Source organism: Maniola hyperantus, chromosome 19 (assembly GCF_902806685.2).
Source record: "Maniola hyperantus chromosome 19, iAphHyp1.2, whole genome shotgun sequence".
Taxonomy (NCBI): Eukaryota; Metazoa; Arthropoda; class Insecta; order Lepidoptera; family Nymphalidae; genus Maniola; species Maniola hyperantus.
In genome coordinates this window covers 9,081,937-9,104,689 of record NC_048554.1, presented here as the reverse complement: position 1 = coordinate 9,104,689, position 22,753 = coordinate 9,081,937, and the positions used below count along the sequence as shown (strand labels likewise).

General features: G+C 39.4%; 1 protein-coding gene across 1 annotated transcript in view; it reads right to left on the bottom strand.

Moving 5' to 3' along the window:
* Positions 1-325: 325 nt before the first annotated feature.
* Positions 326-22,753, bottom strand: part of LOC117991069 (mitogen-activated protein kinase kinase kinase 7-like) — a 31,705-nt gene continuing 9,277 nt past the window's right edge. Inside the window, exons 8-10 of the mRNA XM_034978610.2 lie at positions 3,114-3,298; positions 1,487-1,597; positions 326-850 (exon numbers count right to left, since the gene is read on the bottom strand). Coding sequence (XP_034834501.1) covers positions 755-850; positions 1,487-1,597; positions 3,114-3,298 — 392 coding nt within the window. The 3' untranslated portion in view covers positions 326-754. The remainder of the gene's footprint in view (positions 851-1,486; positions 1,598-3,113; positions 3,299-22,753) is intronic.

The following is a 22,753-nucleotide window of genomic DNA, read 5'->3' as shown; positions in this document are numbered from 1 at the left end:
TTGACGCTCATCTACCTGCACTTAGCGTGGAAGACACGGCAAAAGCACTAGCCTTCACCTATATCCGTACTAATATTATAAATGCGAAAGTGTGTTTGTTTGTTTGTCCTTCCTTCACGCCCTAACTAAGCAACCAATAGACTTGATTTTTGGCATAGAGATAGTTGAAAGGACGGAGAATAACATACACTACTTTTCATCCTGGAAAAATAATACAGGGATTTTAAAAACGTAAATCCACGCGTACGATGTCGCAAGCATCAGCTAGTATATTTATATTGACAGACGGCTGACAGAAATTCACAGGACGGATCAGACCAGAGAGAGAAAAAAGAAACCCTTATAGGACCACTTAGTTGTCTGTCTTTAAATACGATACGACATATAATGTCTGTAGATATGAATAGAGCTATGACGTAGGAATTCGATCGCTTTCGGACTCGTCATACATACACCAGAGTTTGGGTTTATCCAAATCCCCTTTCTCAGATAAGGCATCATAGACAATATCTTGCCTCACACTAACAGCTGCATGTTCATCCTCAGTCGTTCATGATGGATGTTGGGACGTAAAGTACGCGACAGGTCGAGACGGCAACTAGGGAGGGAACCCGCACAGGGGTGACGTGCGGGTGTGCGGGGCGTTTCCCCGCCTCATACCCCTATTGCCATTTCGATCTATAGATCTAGAGATATCTCGCGGACTATGTAGTTCATACATCGGTAGTCCAGCGACCAAATGTCGTGAAGGCAATCACTCGTGCGGCCGCTCCTCCTGTAGAAGCCAATCGTCATTGTCTGCTCGCGACAACTGTTTTTTCAGTGTGCAGTACAGTTTGACTAATGAGTCCTGAAAAAGAAAGATGGAATTTCTTAAACATCCTGAAAAATTCACTCTCAGCATCATCTCATCTCAACCCATTCCCGGCGCTACTGAGCCCGATTCTCCTCTCAGACTGAGAAGGGTTTCAAGTACAGTGTAAACTCTATATTGCGAACTTATGCGTAAAGAAAAACTCCTTAAAACGTAGAAATTGCTAAGGTTTGTTTGGTTTACATTGTTACCCTTATATTGAAACATTCTATATAGCGTAGCAACCACTCTCAATAGCAAAACAATACGTCATTATTTAGACCTCAATAAATAATTTTACTGACCTTCAACTGCATGCTGATATAGTTGTAAATATTTCGTACGCACAATTTTTAGAATTGTGTTCATTTGTAATTGCCTAGCACGTATTTACTTACTGTACTTCCTACTATCGTTTTATTGCTAATACTACTTATCAATAAATTCTCTTACTTTATTCTTTAACGAAAACTCTTTGTAACGCAATAAAATATGCGGTTCCTTCAATTTCGCTACATAGAGTGCACACTGTATTAGTAAATGACATGTAAAACACGCTGGTTAAGTGCGGATTGGCAGATTTCACATATCTTTGAGAACATTATCAAATTCAGTACAAATGCATATGTTTACCTTCTCATTTTCCAATTGTATGATCTCCCGTTTCTGCCGGAGCTCTTCGTCGTCCATCTGCTCCTCCAGCTCCGACTTGTGCTTGCTCAGGTAGGCAAGCTCAGTTTGTATCTGAAATACAAAATAAAACGTCACATTTACACCTTTTTATGATGGCTGTGGAAGAGCCAGTGCCAACTGCCAGTGTCATTCATGCCTATGAGACGTTTTGCCGGTCTCAACGACATAGACAATGCTCTACGAAACCGCTATGTCTTTCTAAAGGTCGATGTACGGTACGGTACAGTTTCGTGCCGGGTACAATACAATTATTGTGACTTGCGCTTTCACGCAAATTCAATGACTGTGGGCGGGTCGTCGTATGCTATGCACAAGGCTACGATTTTCAATCCATGCAATTATTTTTCGAGATAGCGTGTTCTTAGAAATTGGGTAGCGTTTGCAGGATGCCTGCTGATCGACACGAGTTTATGTTGTTTTGTCCGTTCGGTGGAAATTCGTTTGAAAGACATACATTTTTAAGTTTACGAGCAAGATCATTTAGATCTTTAAACACGTGCCCAACGTTCTTGAAAATACTCCATAGCAACGCAAACGTTTTCAAGCAAAAGCGGGGTTTGCACATCGATTATGTCAGTTGTGTAGAATGTGAGCACAAAGTAGCGAGCTAGAATTTATAATGCACGTGTCATAACCCGATACTGGTGTGTAATGTTTGAACAACGCCAATAATAGACTAAAACGACAGCGCTATTTGAATATTGAACATCCATACTAATCTTTGTGTGTGTGTGTGTGTGTGTGTCTGAGCTTTTCTCGGTCCATCCGATTAACCGATGTTAACGAAACTACAGAGATAGCTTGCATTCCAGGGAAGGACATAAACCATTTTTTACTCTGAAAAATCGGAGAGTTCTCACGGGATTTTAAAAATTTAAATACACGAGGACAAAGTCGCGGGCATCATTTAATAATATTGTAATTTTATGTTCCTGTGCTAATGTGGAAAAATTTTGGGACATTTAGAATTTGTCATGCTTGTAAAGGCATTTCCAGGACTCAATTTTGATTTCAGCTTATTTCGCAGGACGCGAGATAATGCTTCACATTGAAACACTAAGGCGTGGTGCCAGCACAAAATCCAGGTTAAATGGAAAGCAAAACAAGCTGAAGTGGTAGTGTATATGGTAATGTCTGTCGCCAAATCACACGACGGACGATGGTGCAGACGCTTTCAGGAGTGGACCGGTCCACCAGCCCGCTGAATTGATGACTTCAAGAAGATAGTAAGAAGCAGGTGGATGAGTATGGCGGAGCTTGATGGCCAATGTCTAATGTACAATGTTTCACAGACTACTTTAAGTAAGGTATAGTACGCGGCCGAAAGTAATGGATATCGACCTTTAGGAGATAGCAGATTTGTAGAGCGCTGTCCCTGTTGTTGAGACCGACAAAACGTCACATAGGTATGAGTGACAGAGACAACGCTCTACAAAGCCGAAATGTCATTCTAACGGCCGATGTACATTACTTTCGGCCGCATACTGTAGCTATTGTTACATACGAATAGGTTTTCAATTGATTTTTTATATGCTACCTGTGAAATGTATCTCTAATCGGAACTCACCTTAAGGTACTCCTGCGCCAACTGCTTGTGCTCCTCAAAGATGCGCTTGGACTCATCGTTGGTGAGGTCGGGCGAGATGGGGCGCAGGTGAGGGTCCAGCATCATGTGCATGGAGTCAAGGTCCGGGTCGGGCTCGGCCGGCGGCGGCGCGGCGCCCTCCGCGGGCGGTGACCCACTACTGTTGCCTAAAACAACAAATATATCTCTACTATAAAATTCATAAAAAAGCGGTGGTACAGTGGTTAAAATTTCCGCCTTCTTTTCAGGAGGTCGGGGGTTTGATTCCAGGCACGCCTGCATGCCTGAAAGTTCTCTATAATGTTCTCAAAGGCGTGTGAATTCTGCCAAGCCCCCTGGGCCAGCGTGCTGGTCTATGGCCTAAACCATTCTAAGAGGAGACCTGATCTCAGTAGTGGGCCGGCGATGAGTTGATCATGATGATAAAATTCTCTCCATCTCTCTGCGTCGTATTCCTCATAGCTGCGTGGAAAAATCGTGACCGGTTGCGCGATTGCGGTAGAATGACAGCATACGTCACGATCGCCATCACCTCTGATTGGTTGATTCAGCCAATCATAACAATTGAGATTGTAATAATGATTGATGCAGGTTGTACGAAATCGCCATACAGATTCCATTAATCACATAATAGAATTTTCCTGGGATAACAATGCTAAAGGGGTGAATTTCGAGAATTCATCGGTGCTTGAAGACCAAAGTCTTTGAACAGTGCGTGTTGCCAGCGACGACAAATGGATCCGAGACATGGTCGCTATGGGCCTCATAAGAAAGCTCAGCGTCACTCAGCGGGCGATGGAGAGAGTTTCTCTACGAGATCAAATTAGGAGTGAGGAGATCCGTAGGAGAACTAGAGTAACCGACATAGCTCAGCGGGTTGCGAAGCTGAAGTGGCAATGGGTAGGGCACATAGTTCTAAAAACTGATAGACGTTGGGATCCCAAGGAATAGCGACTTCGCACCGGAAGGCGCAGCGTTGGAAGACCCCCATTAGTGGACAGACGACATCAAACGAGTCACAGGGAGCCACTGGATTCAGGCGGCGCAAGACCGTGACATGTGGAAGTTCCTACCAGAGACCTATGTCCAGCATTTGAGTCTATCGGTTGATAATAATGATGATGATGCATAAATATTAGGAAAAATTGCCTATTGTACAAAATTATTTATAAGTATAACAAAAGTAATGAATCATGCACAGATACACAAGATATTATTTCAACTCTTTTACTAACGTATTATTATTTATTACGGGTATTATTAACAGTGTATGTGTTATTGATAATTATAAAATAGTCTTTTACCTTGAGTATGCTTATGTATATCGCTTATAACTATGCAATAATCTTCCGCTTGACCCCGAATCGATATTTATTATTAAACTAAAATATATTGTACACGTTTTCAACAGAAACTGATGTTTTAACTTGCTAAGAGTTTAGATTTCCTCAAAGGACGAGTCGCAGTACTACGGTAGGGTTCAATACGTCAGGAGTTAAATTTACTTCGAGTTGCTGATGTCAGAAGTTTCACCTAGATTTCAGCTTTCAGCGTATGATTCCTTTTCCCGCAAATAGATGGCAGCAGCGAACTAAACAAAGCAGTCGATTCATCTGTTAACACTTGTGGCACATTGAGCAATTAACAAGACCTGCGTTTATAATTGTTGGAAGATTTATCTCGATCGATCAATTTATTGTTTATCACTAAAATAGAGTCGACGCGACGCAGTAAACTGTTTACAATGTTTAGGAATATTATAATTTTTATTCAGATTCTGAACTGCGCGACGTTCGGTAACCAACTATTCGGTTGCATTGGATTACGAAAGCTCGTAGCAACCGCGCGGCTACGAAAAGCAAGGGTCGGAGCGCAGTGACGCGAGATGGCTACGACTCTTTCGCGTCGGAAGTAGACGCGATGGAGACGACAGGAAGGTACGGTGAGCGACACTCACTGTAAAATATCCAACTACAGCTGACCGTGTCCCTGATGGTGGTGACGATGCCGGAGGCGTCACACAGGTCGCGGCGGCGAAGGCGCGCGTGGGGCGCGGGCGGCGCGGGCAGCGGGGGCATAGCGCGTCCTCTCGCCGGCAGCGCGCGGCCAGCACTGCCCGCGCACGCCGCGCGCTCGAAATAATCGGCGGGAGAGCCGGGAGCGGGCGGTGCAACAAACAAATCGCCGCTATTCGCGGTGCGGTGACTCAGTCGCGTCAGCCCGAGCTAAATGCGGATACCGTGTGCTGCCGCCCTTCGTGAGGTTTTCTGCCGTTTTCATCGGTAGGGCGCGCGCGCAGCGCTCTCTGCGGCGGTCGACGACCTCCGCTTCCTCCGTCATTGCCTCATGCACTCGTAGACGCCACCATCAGATTGCAACCCTATTCCGCGTCCCGGATTTTCAATATTTCAAGTTATCTCGTTCCCTGAATTCAGCTAACGTATTAAGCCTTGCATTGAGTAATAAGATAACGATTTGATTACAACACGTGATGCTCAGGTGTTTATGTTTGTGCCGGACAGGCACAACTTTATTGAACGAAAGCGCGTGACGCGTGCCCATTGTGCAGGAATAATTTACTGTTCAAACGATTGCAGCAAGCGGCCCTAATTCAGAGCGTTTGCAGGCACGCTCGGGCCAAAAGTGCAGTGTGCAAAAACAACTTACTTCCGACGTAAACGAGTTACCCGTCGACACGTGACATGTGTAAAAGACAAGGGAAAGTGTCTCAACGTTTCGACGAGCTATAGGTAGATGAGTAATATTTGGTTGCCTAATGAAAACAAATAACGTGACAGGCTAAAGCTTGGCATTTGGAGCGGATACCATTTGAGATAGGCAACCATGAAAAGTAAAAAGCACGAGTGAATACTGCATAGTCAGTGAAGGTTCTCAGAAAAAGGAATTCCCCTAACTGACAAAATTTAGGACTAAGAAGACTTAATTCTAAGATGGCGATACAACTCATCATTTTCTAGAATTTGCATATGAGCTTTTTGCACCATTGGTAAATCATCATCATCATGATCAATTCATCGCCGGCCCACTAATGAGGACGGGTCTCCTCTAAGAACAAGAAGGGGTAGGCCTAGTCTGCCACGCTGATCTAGTGCAGTGCAGAGTGCCAGACTTCACATCCTTTGAGAACATAATGGAGAACTTTCAGGCATGCTGGTTTCCTCACGATGTTCTCCTTTACCGTTAAAGCAAGTGATATATGATTACTTAAAACGCATGTAACTCCGAAAAATTAGAAGTGTATGCCCGGGATCGAGCCTTCGCCCTCCTGCATAGGAGTTCGACGTTTTAACTACCAGGCTATCATCGTTCGGTGGTAAATTTATGATGACCTTATTATCAGTTCCGTGTTGCTACATATTGATATATGTAGCACATAGCACATAGCACACGCCCTTAGAAAATAATAGAGCGGCTAGCGTGCCAACTTCGCCGTTTTAATAGCTCATTACTCCCGGAGTATAACTTACCAAGTCTTCAAGCCTGCCCAGAATAATCCGACGCATAAATTATTTTAATGTAAAGCGGAAGTAGAGTAGTTTTTGTAATAAAACCGCCTTTAACCGAAAGGGTTTTTAAATTTTATTGTATGCTCAAAAAATTTCAACAGCTAAATATGAAATGGCCTAAGAGCCAGCACGCATAATACGTGCATAATTGTGACACTTTGTGTGCTAATTAATTAACGCGCACTCGCTAACCACCGACAGGGTTTAGGCGTAGTCTCGTGGTGTTGTTGATTGATCGTCTCCGGACGAACGTTGGGCCCATACTGGATGACTCATGTGTGAAACTGAATTTTACGATAACAAACTTCGCAGAATTAATAACATATCAAACCAAACTGCAGAAGTTGTAATCAGCTTTTATTTAATACTAGCTGATGCCCGCGACTTCGCGTGGATTTAGGTTTTTAAAATCCTATGGGAACTCTTCAATTTTCCGGGATGAAAAGTCTATGTCCTTCCCCGAGATGCAAACTATCTCTGTACCAAATTTCGTCAAAATCGGTTGAATGGTTGAGCCGTGAATCGCTAGCAGACAGACAAACAGACACACTTTCGCATTTATAATATTAGTATGGATATGGATTAATTTTAAAACTGTTAAGAACCATAAAACCAATTTCTATCACAAATTGTGGTAAAACATTGTTTATGGTTTGGTGTTTTTATTTTTAAAACCTTGTTAAGAATCATAAAACAAGGTTTTTGTTACAAATATGAATCAGCTTCTATTTAAATAAGTAAATGCAAGTTTTAAAAACGGCTCTAGTGATTAACAAAATTTTAAAGGTACTTTTAGATGCTCTTTGAAACTGTCAAGAAAGAATTCAAATTTTAGTACTTCCGAAATTACGATATGGGCATATTATGGTATGGAATGTTGGGAAATAATGTTGAAATTTTTGCGCAGTATGCTCTAAGTACCTAGTATTGATCTGGGAAAAAATAGTGTTTAGTTAAGTTTTGCATGCGGCATTTTAAATGTTGTTTATTGAAATCAGATCTGTTCCATTTATCAAGTTTAATATGGTAACACATTACGTAGATTGACCACCTGGTTAATTACAACCCAGATGCAAATAGTAAGCGTCTACATTCCAGCGTCATTCGTGATGAAATACCTCAGGTGTCACACACTCAACGATTTAGATAGGCTCGAAAATGACACTGAAATTTATTTTGGCAAGACGGACAGTCTAAACAATCGCACCGTGCACTTTAGCGACGTTATTTATATCAGTCCAATAAATCACTGCACTCTTGTTCTTATTATCTCTGACTAGTCCAATACCTTGAGAACAGACAGGTTGCGTCGAGATAATCACGTGAGCGAAATTATTATAAGAGGCAAGCTTATAAGATGCGGTGGTAAGGCAGATTATATCGTGCATGTTTTAATAAAACCCATCAAATACGGATTACTCATTCGGGCGCTCGTGATTCGGGTAACGTTTTTTAGGGTTCTCCTTTTAGGTATCTCCAGACGGAAACAGGAACCCTCCTAGGATTACTTCGTTGTTCGTCTGTCTGTCAAGACATCAGAACCACAAACTATAGGGTACCCTATAGTTTGTGGTTCTGATGTCTTGACAGACAGTACTACCTACTTAAGTTACGTCCCGTTGACCTAGAATTGTGAAATTTATACTAACAATAATAATTTAGGCTTATAGCACAATAACAAAGGAAAATCCAAAAACCGCATAGTATTTATTTTATGACGACGGTACGGGACCCTTCGTGTGCGAGTCTGACTAGCACTTGACCGGTTTTTTAAATATTCTATTCCGTGAAATGGAAGTCGAGTCATGGACAAGATCCTCATAATACGATGAGAGCCGTGTGCGTTGTATCGATTGAGTGTGGTCGTAAATTTAATGAAGGAGGTAGATCTCTCTTTGATCAGTGGCATTAATATGTTTTCGATTTGGCGTCGGGACGGGACGCAGACTGCTCTGATTACGTCAGAAGATGACATCTCGCGGAAACTGGCCCTGAAGTGACAGTTTCTTTTCTATTAGACGATATTTTTAAAGACTTGAAGCTGAAGGCGAGGAAAGCATCTAGCAAACTAATCTCGACGTTGACACATTGTATTGATAGTGGAAATGTACGTAGAGCGAACTAATAATAGAATTAAAGAAATCGGGATATTTTATCATGACAGGTATAATTAGGGAGCAGAGATTGAAGTGCCGTCTTGCTTACTTTAAAGTCGAGTGCCAAAAAATCCTCAGAACGTCCAAACTTTTAATGTTTGAATCACGTTCAACGGGTGACAGGGAATTACGTCGTACATCCAAGCCTTTAAAAAAACTGTGACTCATCCGAGACACTTTCATTCGATACGGAAATATCTGCCGCACGGATTTAGGCGTCCTTGTGTACAATTATAAAATAAAAAATAAAGGACGAAAATACATGAAGCTCAAGTTAGCGATGAGACAATGCGAATAATTTATGCGGTGCTAAAAATGTGAATAAGAGTTTAAGCGCGTTCAAAAGCTTATTTATATATTACTTACTAGATGATGCCTGCGACTTCGTCCGCGTAGGTTAAGGTTTTTAAAAATACCATGGGAATGAGGTTAAAAAGTATGGTTGTACCAAATAGCCCGCGAACTTAAGTTCACGTAGATTTAGGTTTTTTTTAATGAGAATTCTTTGATTTTCCGGGACAAAAAAGTCCAATCGTTTAAAAATGTATGGATCTGGGTCTAAGAAACTGTAATGCCAATAAATTTAATATTGTCTGTTTCATACAGTTTTTACTACCAGAGTAAATACAATTTGTCACTCAACTCTGGCAAACTATTGCTGGTCGGCTTAAGAGCTCATCATAACGGTCAAGAAGGTCTTGTCTTCGTAATATATAGCCCGTAAAGAGGTCTGCTCGATGTCAGCAAAACACTAATGGTATTTAGAGCCTATTGTAAAGAGGGCAGTTTACAATTTCGTGCCAACTTCTACGGTAAAATCAGATCTGGGGCAGTCTCTGTTAATGTGCTATATTCCTTCGTGATCGTATCCAGATCACATCAAAGAATTGCTTGACTAAGATTGTAGCAAGGTGGCACAGATATATGGCCGATCTTTCTTACGTCGAGTACTTAGGTTATTAAACCTAATATTGCTAGTTGATCTATAAAATTAATGCACAAAATATATGAGTTTTCATAAGTTTAAGGATCAATAAAAATTTACACAATCGCTTATCAAAAAATCATCCTTAGGTAAGTTCTCCAAGCATTATTTTTCAAAAAATAAAATTACTTTTCAGTTTTTCAAAAGTTTACTGACATTTATTGCTCAAATAGGTTGGTGTATGCCCCTAAAAAAATGTTAACCGATGTGACTTTCAAAGTTCTAATTTATTTAGAGCGTAATAATTAGAAGTGAAACAAGTTTTATTTATGAGTCCGGTAGATTTCCAAGAAAGTTGATGGACACCTCTTTAGTGAATGTGGAAAATTGAAATGGCACCTGACAAAAAATAATAAAGTGAGCAGTCCTCACTATGTGTCTTCTAATTGGAATTAATAAAGAATGAAAGGAAGGGACTTTGCCAAATGCAAAACAATAGCAAGTTGTCTATGTCTGCTCATCATGAAAACAATTAATGATAATTTAAAATATTATACATTACAGACATTTATTGAAAAACCGGCTAAGTGGGAGTCAGACTCGAGCACCAAGCGTTCCCGTACTACAATCGTATTTTTTTGACATTTTGCACTATAAATCAAAAACTACTATGCATAAAAATAAATAAAAATCTGTTTTAGAATGTACAAGTAAAGCCCTTTCGTAAGATACCACACTTGGTATAGTAATCTTACTTTGAAAGTTGAAAATACCAATATTTGTTCGTGAACAGATTTTTTTTCTTGTGATGTAACCGCAAATTCACGGTTTTGGGATTTTTTTCCTTTACTTGTGCTATAAGACCTATCTACCTGCCAAATTTTATGATTCTAGGTCAGCGGGAAGTACCCTATACATTTTCTTGACAGACACGACACGACAGATAGAAAGACAGACAGACTGACAGACAGACAGGCAGACATACGGACAGACAGGCTGACAGACAACGAAGTAATCCTATAAGGGTTCTTTTTTTCCTTTTGAGGTACGGAACCCTACCTATCTATCTACAACACATGTTTCTATAGACCTCTATATTTTCTTCTCAGACCTGGGCGCGTTTGGAACCCTCCTAGCTTTAGTTTTAAGTTTACGTAATTATCACCACTTCATCGTTGTATTGCAAATTTAGCAATTGCCGATCAGAAAGTGTATACAATAATACCCAATCTGATTAAATTATTTGAGTTTGAATTTATATGTATTTAGAAAGCATTAGCACAAAAAGTTGAGGCAACTGCTCCGAACCCCAAACAATCATTCAGTGAAATGCACTCTGAAGTCTGAGATAGTCGTATCAATTATTATGGGATACAACCTCAGTCATGCGCTTTTATCACTTATCACCTATTTTGTGGGAGAGAAAAAGAATCACGAAGCAACAGGAAGCTATACCGATTGGCAGAAGTATCGTTGCGACTTGTGAAACAGCGCGTGACTCAGCTGGGTATTTTAGAGGTGTGCTCCCGAATAGTTCCACAGGCATGTACACCGTACACGTTACCTCTCAACTTAGCTAAATTAAAACTCTATTGTTCGAAATTAGCCTTTATCTCCTCACTGACTCACCGATGTTCTTATAGATAACATCTACTTTGTGTTATGTTATTTATGTGACTAATTCCGGAACAGATTGCCTTAGTAGGATTCCCTCTCGATCCATAATGGCTATATTTATAAATTATCTTGTGGTGATTACTTGTTTTTTTTAAATAAAAGAACATTAGCCATGTTAAATGACTAATATTCCCCTTTTTCCTCTCCAACTAAGCGAAGCTTGTGCTAGGAGTAAGTACGACAATAGTGCAACGGGCGGGGTTTGAACCGTCGACCTTTCGGTTTTCAGTCCACTCCTTTACCAGTTGAGCTATTGAGGCTCTAGACTTGACAATTACTTGTATGAATCGTGGTCTAGATCAGATTGTAGATGGATGTCAAACGTGTCAGTATGTACTTTGTTTACGAGGTGTAAGATTGTGCTGTAATTTTAAAGTTTGATATTCAATTTAGAAAACTAATAGGCAATTTAACAATCGAAATAGTAATAACTAGTGGTTCTCCTCGAACTAAGATCACGCGATATCCCTTAGTCCCGATAAGATAGTTTTAAATATATAAGTATTTGTAATAGGTAACTTTGAACATTAGACGCAAAAAGTTGATTCACTCACTCACACACAATAATATTGATAGCACCATCTATTAACTGACGCCCAATAAAAAAAATTAAATAATTTATTTTCGTTATTTTTATAATGTATCTTATTTTAGTATTTGTTGTTCAAGTACAGGATACTACTGAAATTATAAACAAGTTTCAGTTTCTAACGGACAAGTGCAATTTCGATCAAGTAAATCAGAGACCTTCGCTTCACTCGGTCAAAAACATTCACATAGGTAAGAGGTATCTAGAGCCACTTCAAGATTTTTTTGGATATACATAGTTTGAGCCTGTATGCGTCCACTACCTGAGCAAGGCTTTTGGAGAGCTCACTACCACACACGATCCTCCGCCTTCCTCATCCACCCACTCTCCGCCACTTTTTAAGGTCATTGGTTCAGTGGGCTGGAGGTCATCCCGCATTGCCCTTTATTAGTACGCGATCTCTACTCCAGAAAGCGCCTGCCCTAACGGCCACTTCAGCTCGCTAATTCTTTGGGCTGTCTGTTACTTTGCTTCTCAGACGGGTGTCGGCGTTGCGAATCCTATCCCTCAGAGAAACACTAAACATAGCCCGCTTCATACATAGACGCATACAGGCTGATTGATGGATGACTATAAGAAACTAATTGGGATGGTTAATTTAAATCAAACGGGAAAAGGATGATGTATGTAGTACAGAAATAATAAATGAATAAGTTCCTTAAGATCGTGGTTCTTTAAGATTAAGACCTCATTTGGTTTGGGAGAATTAAAGAATTTTGATTATATAAGATGGTGTGGTTAGGTTAATCAACAACATACCATCCTCGATCGAATTTTTCAATGCCGTTTTACACGCACGCGTATCACGCGCTTTTCGAGGTTTTTCCGCGAGAAACGGATCAGGTGATATTTACTATAATAAAAAGTGTATAAATAGTATAAATATAGTTACTATCAAATTAAAACAAATATTGTTCGTGTCTAATACAGATACGGAAATTCATTATTTTTAATTAGTTAAAAAAATCAATAGCCGGTCGATTGAAGAGGTCATGAGACATCGAATATTTTAATTTTATTTAGACGTATTTTACGAACGAATATTTTAATTTTATTCAGACGTATTTTTTTTATGGGAAAAAAAATATTGAAAACTATAATAGGTAAATAAAATAATTAGTAGTTTAGGGGGGAAAAAAATAATCTTGGTGGACTCGGTGAGCGATAATACCTACTCCGTCGGCATAAACACGAGTTAACGAGATGCTGTGCGAGCATCGAGGTCATAGGAGTAACGTTTTCGCGTAAACGTAAGTGCTGGTAAGCAACCGGGCAAATGACGCAGGCGCAAGCCCCGACCTACTTATGTCGTCAAAAAAATCCGCAGATGTTCTTCACTGAGAAGCGATATATCGAGAACTAACAAAAGCTCGCGACATTGCCCATACGTTCATTATAGAAGTCATCATTTTTTTTGCCTCACTGAAAAGGGTGTATGTCAATATTGTCCGTACAATTTAACTTTGTAACGAAAATCTCGATAAATTAGGTTTTTATGATGTCTACTATTCTCTACATATTGTATAACATCATAACAGCTGCAGGGCTGGTACCTGGTAGGAAATGTAGTCTATCTAGTTTGCCATATTCAGGAAATATTGAGCATATTGAGATCATACCTATTGCAAATTTTCAGCGAAATCTACATAAATAAGTTTTAAACTGAGCATTATATACTTTGACATACCGTAGAAATTGGTATAATGAAAACAAAACATATCCTTCCTTATGCCAAAGTAACTCTTAGTTAGAGTTGTTATCAATAAAGACGTCGCGCTTCGCCTCTACCGGTGTGCTTTGCGCCCAAAGTCAATTACAACAATAATTTATTTCAAAATAAATTCAACGTACAGAAATACATGTTTGACTGTTTATAATAGTAAAATACAGATATAGATGTGTTGTTCCGAATAGAAATAAACTTGTCACATATTTTGATAGTATCTAGAGCGGGCCGAGAGAGCCGGTTAGTCATTCCCTCAGTGATGCCAACGGCCGGTTGCGCACCACCATCCAACGATATAAAGGCAATCGAGCTCCAGACTGAATCACACTAAGCGCCGTCTGCAAAATGTCTCACCGCTTCCCATTTATTTTCCATACACTTATTGTTTTGATTTTAGCATGAGAAACATTTCCACGGTTAAATGAAGTTTAGCAATAAAGCTGATCGCATATTAGAGGCGAGTCGCGCTCGCCGCAAGAGCTATATACCCAAAACGCAATACATCAATTAGAGCCCAACAAAAACAGTTAAAACATATCTCAGCGAAAGCCTTATGGTGTGACGTGGTTCAGAGGCTCGATTACGGTAAAATTCTCTCGCTCGCTCACTATTGGCTACAATGCACTGTTGCAACAAGACTACTATAAATTCAGCCAATCACAGCATTTGCAATTGTAATAATGATTGATGCAAGTTTTCCGGAATCAACCAGCAGGTTGAGGCAGCGTCTCCACTGCCTCGACTTGTCAACTCGACTCGACTCAAGTGAATACGAAGCTTTTCGCGTGTCCGATGCGGCCGGTATGTGCTGCTAACGTTACTCGCATCTTTCGTGCTGAAAATGCACGTGCGGCTCTTGCGGCAGACGCGTTATGTGGGAGCCTGCGCTCACTGGAGGACGGGACGGCAAAATTCAATGTTCGGTGCTCCAGAGAAAACTGCGCGCGCGGTCAATCACCGAGCATTGAAATATATACCTTATTTCGATTGGATAAATATCAAATTAATTGATAAATTTAAAATCCTCTGCCGTAACATTCTCCAGTCTGCGCAGGCCTATAATGTGCAATCAGTTTAAGAATCACCGATACACAGAATCTCATAGTGGTCGTTTTAGAATACAAACGTAAATCTGAAGAGATCAACAAACAAGTTTTAAGAGCAAAAGGGTCTATCAGATAAACGGACAACGTACACGTAAACAAAATTATTATTTTGGGAACTTCAAAGATAGGTTGTTACATCGTTTGAGATCTTATGGGAGTACAACAAAAGAGTAAACAACTGTATCTATTATTCTATTTGTATGTGAATGTAACAACAGAGAGGATATCATGATGTCTGTGGACAAGAAATAGGCTTCGATGGCGTGAAGCAAGGTCGTTTATAGGCGTTGAATATTTTACTAGACGAAACTTTCAGGCTTGTTTTGAAAGTAACTAAATTACTACATCATCAATAGCGAACACGGCCAATGACATGAAATTCCTCTCCATAGGGATACTAAGTACTTTGATAAATAAAACATAATCTGGCAGTTTCTCGGATCATTTTCTAAAATATGTCCTTGTAAATACTATCTGTCCCGGCTTACTCACGTGTGTAGTCGACGTTAGCCCGCGGTTTTGAAACCGCGGCGCGTCGCGGACGGACTCCCTTGAAAAAGGACCCCGGATGGGTTCGAAACTAGTCGGGCTAACGTCGACTACACACGTGAGTAAGCCGGGACAGATAGTATTTATAATGGAAATCACTCACGGTAGTTTAAACGCTAAAATATGTCCTTGTCTCAAACAACGGACGGATCCGTTTAAGTTGTCGGTATTGTAGTTTAGCCTGACCTAGCGACTAGAGTCCAACGTTCTTCTTGGCTTGCTCTATTAAATCTATCCCTATATTGGATGATGAATTAAGAATTCAATTATATAAAAATATTATTGAAGGCGAAATATTATTGAATAATATAAAAATATTATTGAAGGTATAATTTAAGCGAAAACAAACATCTCTCCATTCAGGTATTACCGACAACTCTACAAGCAGAGCAATGCATGCTCTAGAATGACGAGACAAGGAAACACATTATACTGCTTAAATGCAATGGTGTATCAGCCTAACGCGAAGCCTTTATTGGTTCCCCAGCAACACTCCCCGAAATCCGCGCAGACCCGGGTGCTGGCCAGCCTGTTTATATTCTGGAGCGATCAACATCAAGGTAGGTTAGCGTGATCCAGCGGGGAGGTGCAGCAGCGGTCTTACCGTTTTAAGTGCGGAAAAGAACATTTAGCGTATGGGCGTTTGAAAAATCAACAATAGGTGACCACGTACAAAATCAGACGGAACGACCAAGGACAAAAGGACCAAGGATCACAGACGAAAGGACCAAGAACAAAATCAGAAGGAATTATTTAACGGAAAAGGGAGCAAGAAAAGTAAAATATTGACGTGGTGTAAGCTGTAATAATTCTTCCAAAAAAGAGGTGGTTCTCGATTCGGGCGTTTTTTCGTATGTTAAGTTACTTATGGGGCACACATACTTATGGGGGTTTTCAACATTCCGGTAAGCGGGCTAATAGCAGACATCTGATTTGTCCAAAAGATAAAGCGGCATACTTATATTCTGATCATCCGTCGAGTCAAATGCTGCCGTATGCGACGCAGACATTTCGAATCGAGCAGCTATCTAATTGTTTACTACAAAATGCCCAGTAGGATTAGTATGAGATTTTACATCTCGCCAACGTATTAGAATTCGAACATCGAAACACAACAACGTCAAAGTAAAGCGGACTTGATTTAGATTCATGGATTCGCCACCAACTATTTTTATTTCGCAAGATTGAATAAAACAAGAGTGAATAGGCACCTTCTAGGCAAACGCGTCCCATCTTAGGCCACATCATCACTTCCCATCAGGTGTGATCGTAGTCTACGTGATCTAAAAAAAATTTCTTAGAGCGCTTGCTGCAGATAATAATATATTAACGAACTCAAGTTTAAAACGCAGTTATGTTAAGATCCATTTTATTATGACGTTTCAAGCGTTTCGAGTTTCGACGCTCGAACTCTATCAACGTTGGAGATATGTAAAATCTCATACTAACTCTCACATGCCGTCATAAAATAATTAGAAATGACTCATTGGGCCGTCGAAAGCGTCACTCGACGCTAGATAGCCACTAGCCGGGAAAATTTGGCAATGCCTTTTGACAGCCTATTATTTCACTGTCAGCTATCGTTTGTTGGGATTATAAATGTGCCGCGTGATTCTCGGTTTTGAGAGGATATTGCTTTACTGCTAATATCTGCATAGTGTGTAATATTAAGACCAATTACTTTATGGTCACATTTGTCAATATTATTACAATGTGGTTAATTTTGCTGTAGGTAGGTACACAATCTCTAAGCTACATTGACAGGTCTAAATCTTTACTTTAACGCAAGGAGCATTATAAAAGGAATAGCAATATATATGTATTTAGTCTTGCCATTTTAGTTTAATTTAATTTAACTATATTACATTGGATAATAAACTCTTAAAATCCTACAAAATAGATGGTTTGACTGCAGCATCCTCCACTCTGAATATGACAAAATAACGAGGTCATAAAAAATATTAATAACCAGCAGATTTTCTTTATGCAAAAACTAATTAAAACAAATAAAAGTAATTAAAAATAGTTTCGTCGGATTCCGATGTAGACGCTTCATCAATTTCGTCTTGAACATAATCATCTTCTTCACAAGGTAAGTATATAAATATTCTAATTGAAAAACTTACCGATAGATGTCGCTGTACTTGGAATGAATATTGAACAAAATATCATATGTCCTGAAAATGCATAGGTACTATTGTTTACATAGGACAGTGATAAAATTGTGTTCTACACTTTATTCCCGATAGGAAAAAAAGATTCAGTTCTTATTAATGAAAAAATTGTCACAATGGACAAATTTTAAGCGTAGGACTGGGAAAATGTACCAATTTGTAGGACTATGTGGTCATTTCATTGTATAAATATTTACTAAGCTGCATACAAAAAATCCCATATTAATAATTATTATGGCTTCGTTATCTGGACATATTCGGAGTGGAGGACGCTCCAATCAAACTATCCATTTTGTAGGACAATTGTTTTTCCGAGTTTACTATCCAGTTATCTTAAAATTCAAATAAAAAACTTACTGTTATTCAGGCAAATTTCGACACTCCACCGAATCGACATGTTTTATACCTCGGCAGTACAATAAGATCTATCAAGAAATTTCACAAAGCGCAAAATTAGGGCGTCTCGTCGAACCGAACCTACTAAAGAAAACTTAGCCTGTTATTAATCACTAAAAAAATCAGGCGGTGGCTGCTGGACCATCTTGCACTTATGATGAGGTAGTATAGGTCGGGAGACCTATACGATCTCATTAAAAAATTGCCCGAATTTCATGTTAGACATGCACTTATTATATATTGTTTCATTTCCTCGCAATCGAAGTGAAAAGCAGTGTTAAACTCGGTCATAAAACCCACTTTATTCTCGACTTAAATATCTGCCCGAGCCGAACTCGGATAAAATTGCTTGTATTATGCCCTGGTTGTACAATCTACTACATCTTTCATGTCTTTCGTATTTATAATATTAGAAGACCATTTTGTTTGGAAAATTATACACGTAAATATATATTACGAACATAATATTGTGGCTAATTCTCTTGTACACAATCTCTAAACTAAACTAAATGACACGTCTAAATCTATTGCTATCCCTTCCATAATGTTGCTTGCGGAAAAGGATAGCATTAGATTTAGACCTGTTAATTTAGTTTAGTTTAGAGATTGTGTACAAGAGAATCGGCCCCATTGTGAAGATATGATTCAGATTGAAATACCTATCTCGAGAACGTTTTTAAGCAACCGTTTATTTAAAGATCTATAATGAGACCAAATCAAAATATATTCAATCAAATAAGACTTTTACACGCTCTTTTGATCATCAAAGGTAGATTCGGTGGTAATGAATTTACCACTTTATTACCGCCTTCAATGCTATCAAGCTGTAGTTAGTAGAAAATTAAAAATATTTCGAACTAATTGTACAATCTAACATATTGGATAACTAGCTGATGCCCGCGACTTCGTCTGCGTGGAATTAGGTTTTTTAAAAATCCCGTGGGAACTCTTTTATTTTCCGGGATAAAAAGTCAAAAGCCTATGTCACTCTGCAGGTCTTTATCTATACCCATGCAAAAATCCGTTGCACCGTTGCGACGTTATTGAAGGACAAAGCAACAAACCAACAAACAAACACACTTTCGTATTTATAATAAGGGTACTGATTGATTCAATATTATTTCAAGAGATGCTGCAATAATCTTTTCTACATAAAAATATAACTTATTGTCATTACTTATTTATTTTTATACTATAATACAATAGATCTGCCTGGTTGGAGACTAGTGGTCGTGGCTAGTTACCGTCCTACTGGCAAAAGCCGTGCCGTCAAGCAATGTATAGCGTTCCGGTACGATGCCGTGTAGACACCAAAAAGGTATGGCTTTAATAAAACTGCCATACCTCTTTCAAGTTAGCCTGCTTCCATCTTACACTGCATCATTATTTACCACGTGAGATTACAGTCAGTAATGGAACAAAAAGAAAGATTTCGTGTAAACTTCAAAGATTTTTTTTACTTCTTTACTGATTAAATTAAAACTACCTGACTATTCATAAGTACTTGTAAAAAGTTTACATGAATAAAAAAAACATTCTATTCTATTAAAATCAGTAAAGTAAAAAAAATCTTTCTGAAACTCAAAAGGAAAAAGGAACCCTTTTAGGATCACTTTGCTGTCTCTTGGTCTGTCTGTCGTGTCTGTAAAGAAAACGGGTACTTCCCGTCGAGCTATATAGAATCCTGAAATTTGGTAGGTAGGTCTTATAGCACAAGTAGGTAAAGGAAAAAATCCGAAAACGGTGAATTTGTGGTTACACCACAACAAAAAATTAAAATGTGTTCATGAACAAATAATTAGTATTTTCAACTTTCAAGTAAAATTACTATACCAAGTGGGGTATCATATGAAAGGGCTTTCTTTTTTCTTTCTTCAAAAACAGATTTTTATTTATTTTTACGCAAAATAGTTTTTAATTTATAGTGCAAAATGTCGAAAAATACGACTATAGTACCGAACCCTCGGTGCGCAAGTCTGAATATACTACTTAGTGTTAGAACAGTATTTAGTTGCTTATATATTCCTAGCAAGTGCGTGAATATTATCTAATTATTAAAAAACACTCACTCATGAAAACGTCAACAAACACTTCCAACTTATTACGATTCGGTTGCACTGTTATTGAAACTTGAACAGAACAGTCCGATTTCGGCATCTCACCGAGCTATAACATCGATCGTCCTTGATAGCATACGCATCGGTTACGTGCGGGTTCGCATTCGAGTGATAGATCGCGGTCTAAACGACGGAAGGAGAGGACGCGCGTCAAATATGCATCAGAGTGCAGGAGATGCGACGGGCGCGGCGGCGGCGCGAGACTGTGCGACGACGAGCCCGTCCCATGCCTCCCCGATAACCTTAAATTAGATTAATTGTATCGAGCTGATTCATGCGTGCACTCACGATGCGTTTCTGTTGACATCGGACAAATGTGTCGGCTTAATTTAACAATACGGGATACAGCGTGACTAATCGATTGGGAAGTTTCGCGCAAACAGTTTAAAGTACTCTTTGATTGAAGATTGCCGCGATGCTTGTTTGAAGACAAGTCTCAATACTCGTAAATAGATGCTAAAATGAGTCAGTATCATTCCAAAAAAAAACACGTTAAAAACTCATAGATTGCGATGAGTAAATTAAAAAGATTTTTTGTAACACATCGACGAGTTTATGGTATAATGGACTGTTCGATAGATGTGTATTCGTAAATTTGTATGATCGTTAGCGTGAATCGATAAAGCTAGGGTAGAGCGGCTCTCAAAAGCGAGTTTTACTGTATAAAAATCAACACATCTGTTTATTTGAGCAGCGCATAACGGGCCGAGATACCCGCCGCGGCGGCACCCATGAAAATATTACGACTTATTTACTTTACGGCGGTGCTGTTCTAACCGCATTGACGTATGCGGCCTGATGGCTGGGTCTGACTCAGCAGGGCACGCGCCGCGAGGTATGCCGCTTGCTTCACTCGAAAACTATTAAAAATCTGCGTAAACTTCCTATACCGAACGTAATAAACATGTAAAACTTATAACGCGTATGTGGTTATATTGCAAATTGTCCTTTTGACACTTAAATAACTGAAATCTACTATAGTCCGCGACAAGGTGAGATGACAATCGAGGTATGAGGCGGGGAGAGAGAGAGAGAGAGGGCGCCCCGTACAGTCACCTGTACTCTCCCGCACCGAGATAGCGTGGGGGCTGTGCGGGTGTGCTGGGCGTTACCTCCCCGAATGTCATCTGTCGCGTACATTCTTTTCTCTCATCAATACTCCTTAACTTACTTTTGCCGTTATCTTCAGGATAACAGCAATTAATGTACTAACACACATTTTTATGAAAATAAAGTTAAATAAAACTTTATTTTCATTAAATTTGGTTCGGAAGCAACGGATAAACAGGATCCGTCAAGCCATCTGCTCGTAAACATATCCTATCCTACATTAGCGAGACATTGCTTTTATTACATGGAAAAGCGGGTATCAACTTTGGGATATAAATAACATGAAAAATAGATAGAAAAAGCTCCTTTGAATTCTGAGTAATATACTAGATCTTGGAATTGCAAGTTTATGAGGAAGTTTAAAGTTTCTCGGAGGCAAACAGAAATGGCGTAGCGAGAATACAACAAGGAACTGCTACAAGCAAAAGGAACCTCGTTCGAGATCTAACAATACTTTAGTGTTGCGATCGGTCGTTGGTCCCACAGCACCCGGTTCCTAGAACGTAAGCGGACACAGTCTAAAATAGTCGCGGCCTCTTCCGAGAATCGTGACTCATATCGGGACCGTCCCGAGCCACATCTGGATTCTGGACAGAACACCGCTCTACATAAACGCTGAAATTATAAATGCACCTAAAATGAAGCGCTACGTTCGGTCTATTATGGTCATACTGTATGAATAGCTGAGCTAAAAATAACTCTTGTATTCGGCCGAATCTTCGTAGAAACGAATTTTCGTTCATTCATTTTTCTGTACGAAAAGTTGCGTGGGAAGAGGAAATAGGCCGCGTATAGTTTTATGCGCAAAAACATCACATTACAGCGCAAAATGACATCTGGGTCCGAAAAATGTTAAGTTTTGACATAAATATTTATCAAATTTTATTTTAAAAATATTACTTATGCTTTCATTGTACGAACTTAAAATGATATCTGTGATTCTGGTTTGAAGTTATAAAACGAGAATTAGATCACATTTAAATGTAAAGGCGATTTATATGTTTATTGTGACCGACAAATTTAAATCGAACGTTTTGGCACTGACAGATGAAAGTAGCGAGAGAAAATGAAGTTAAATGGGACATAACACGGATGAGTAACGTTTGATATTTTGCCCTGTTATTTGTTATCAAATTGCAGGCAATCACTTCTGCTGCGTTTCTGAGAACTACCGTCTTCAAACCATCTTAATATTGCATGCAATAAAACGAAGCAATAAGTTTAATGTCCTACATTAAACTAGTGTAGTTAAAGATATTATCATGTTTCTATAATAAACAAGTTTTAATATAAACTAGCTGATGCCCGACATCCGTTGCAATACGACTCGGCCTATTATTGTATGTTGATGGTAGTTGGTACCATGTCAGAAATCTTCACGCAAGTGCTGACAGCATCTGTACATTTTTAGGGTTGAAAGGAAAAAAGAAACCCTATACGATCACTTCGTTGTCTGTCTGTCCGTCGTGTCTGTCAAGAAACCTACAGGGTACTTCTCGTTGACCTAGAATCATGAAATTTGGCAGTTAGGTAGGTCTTATAGCAGACACGAGGAAAAATCTAAAAACCG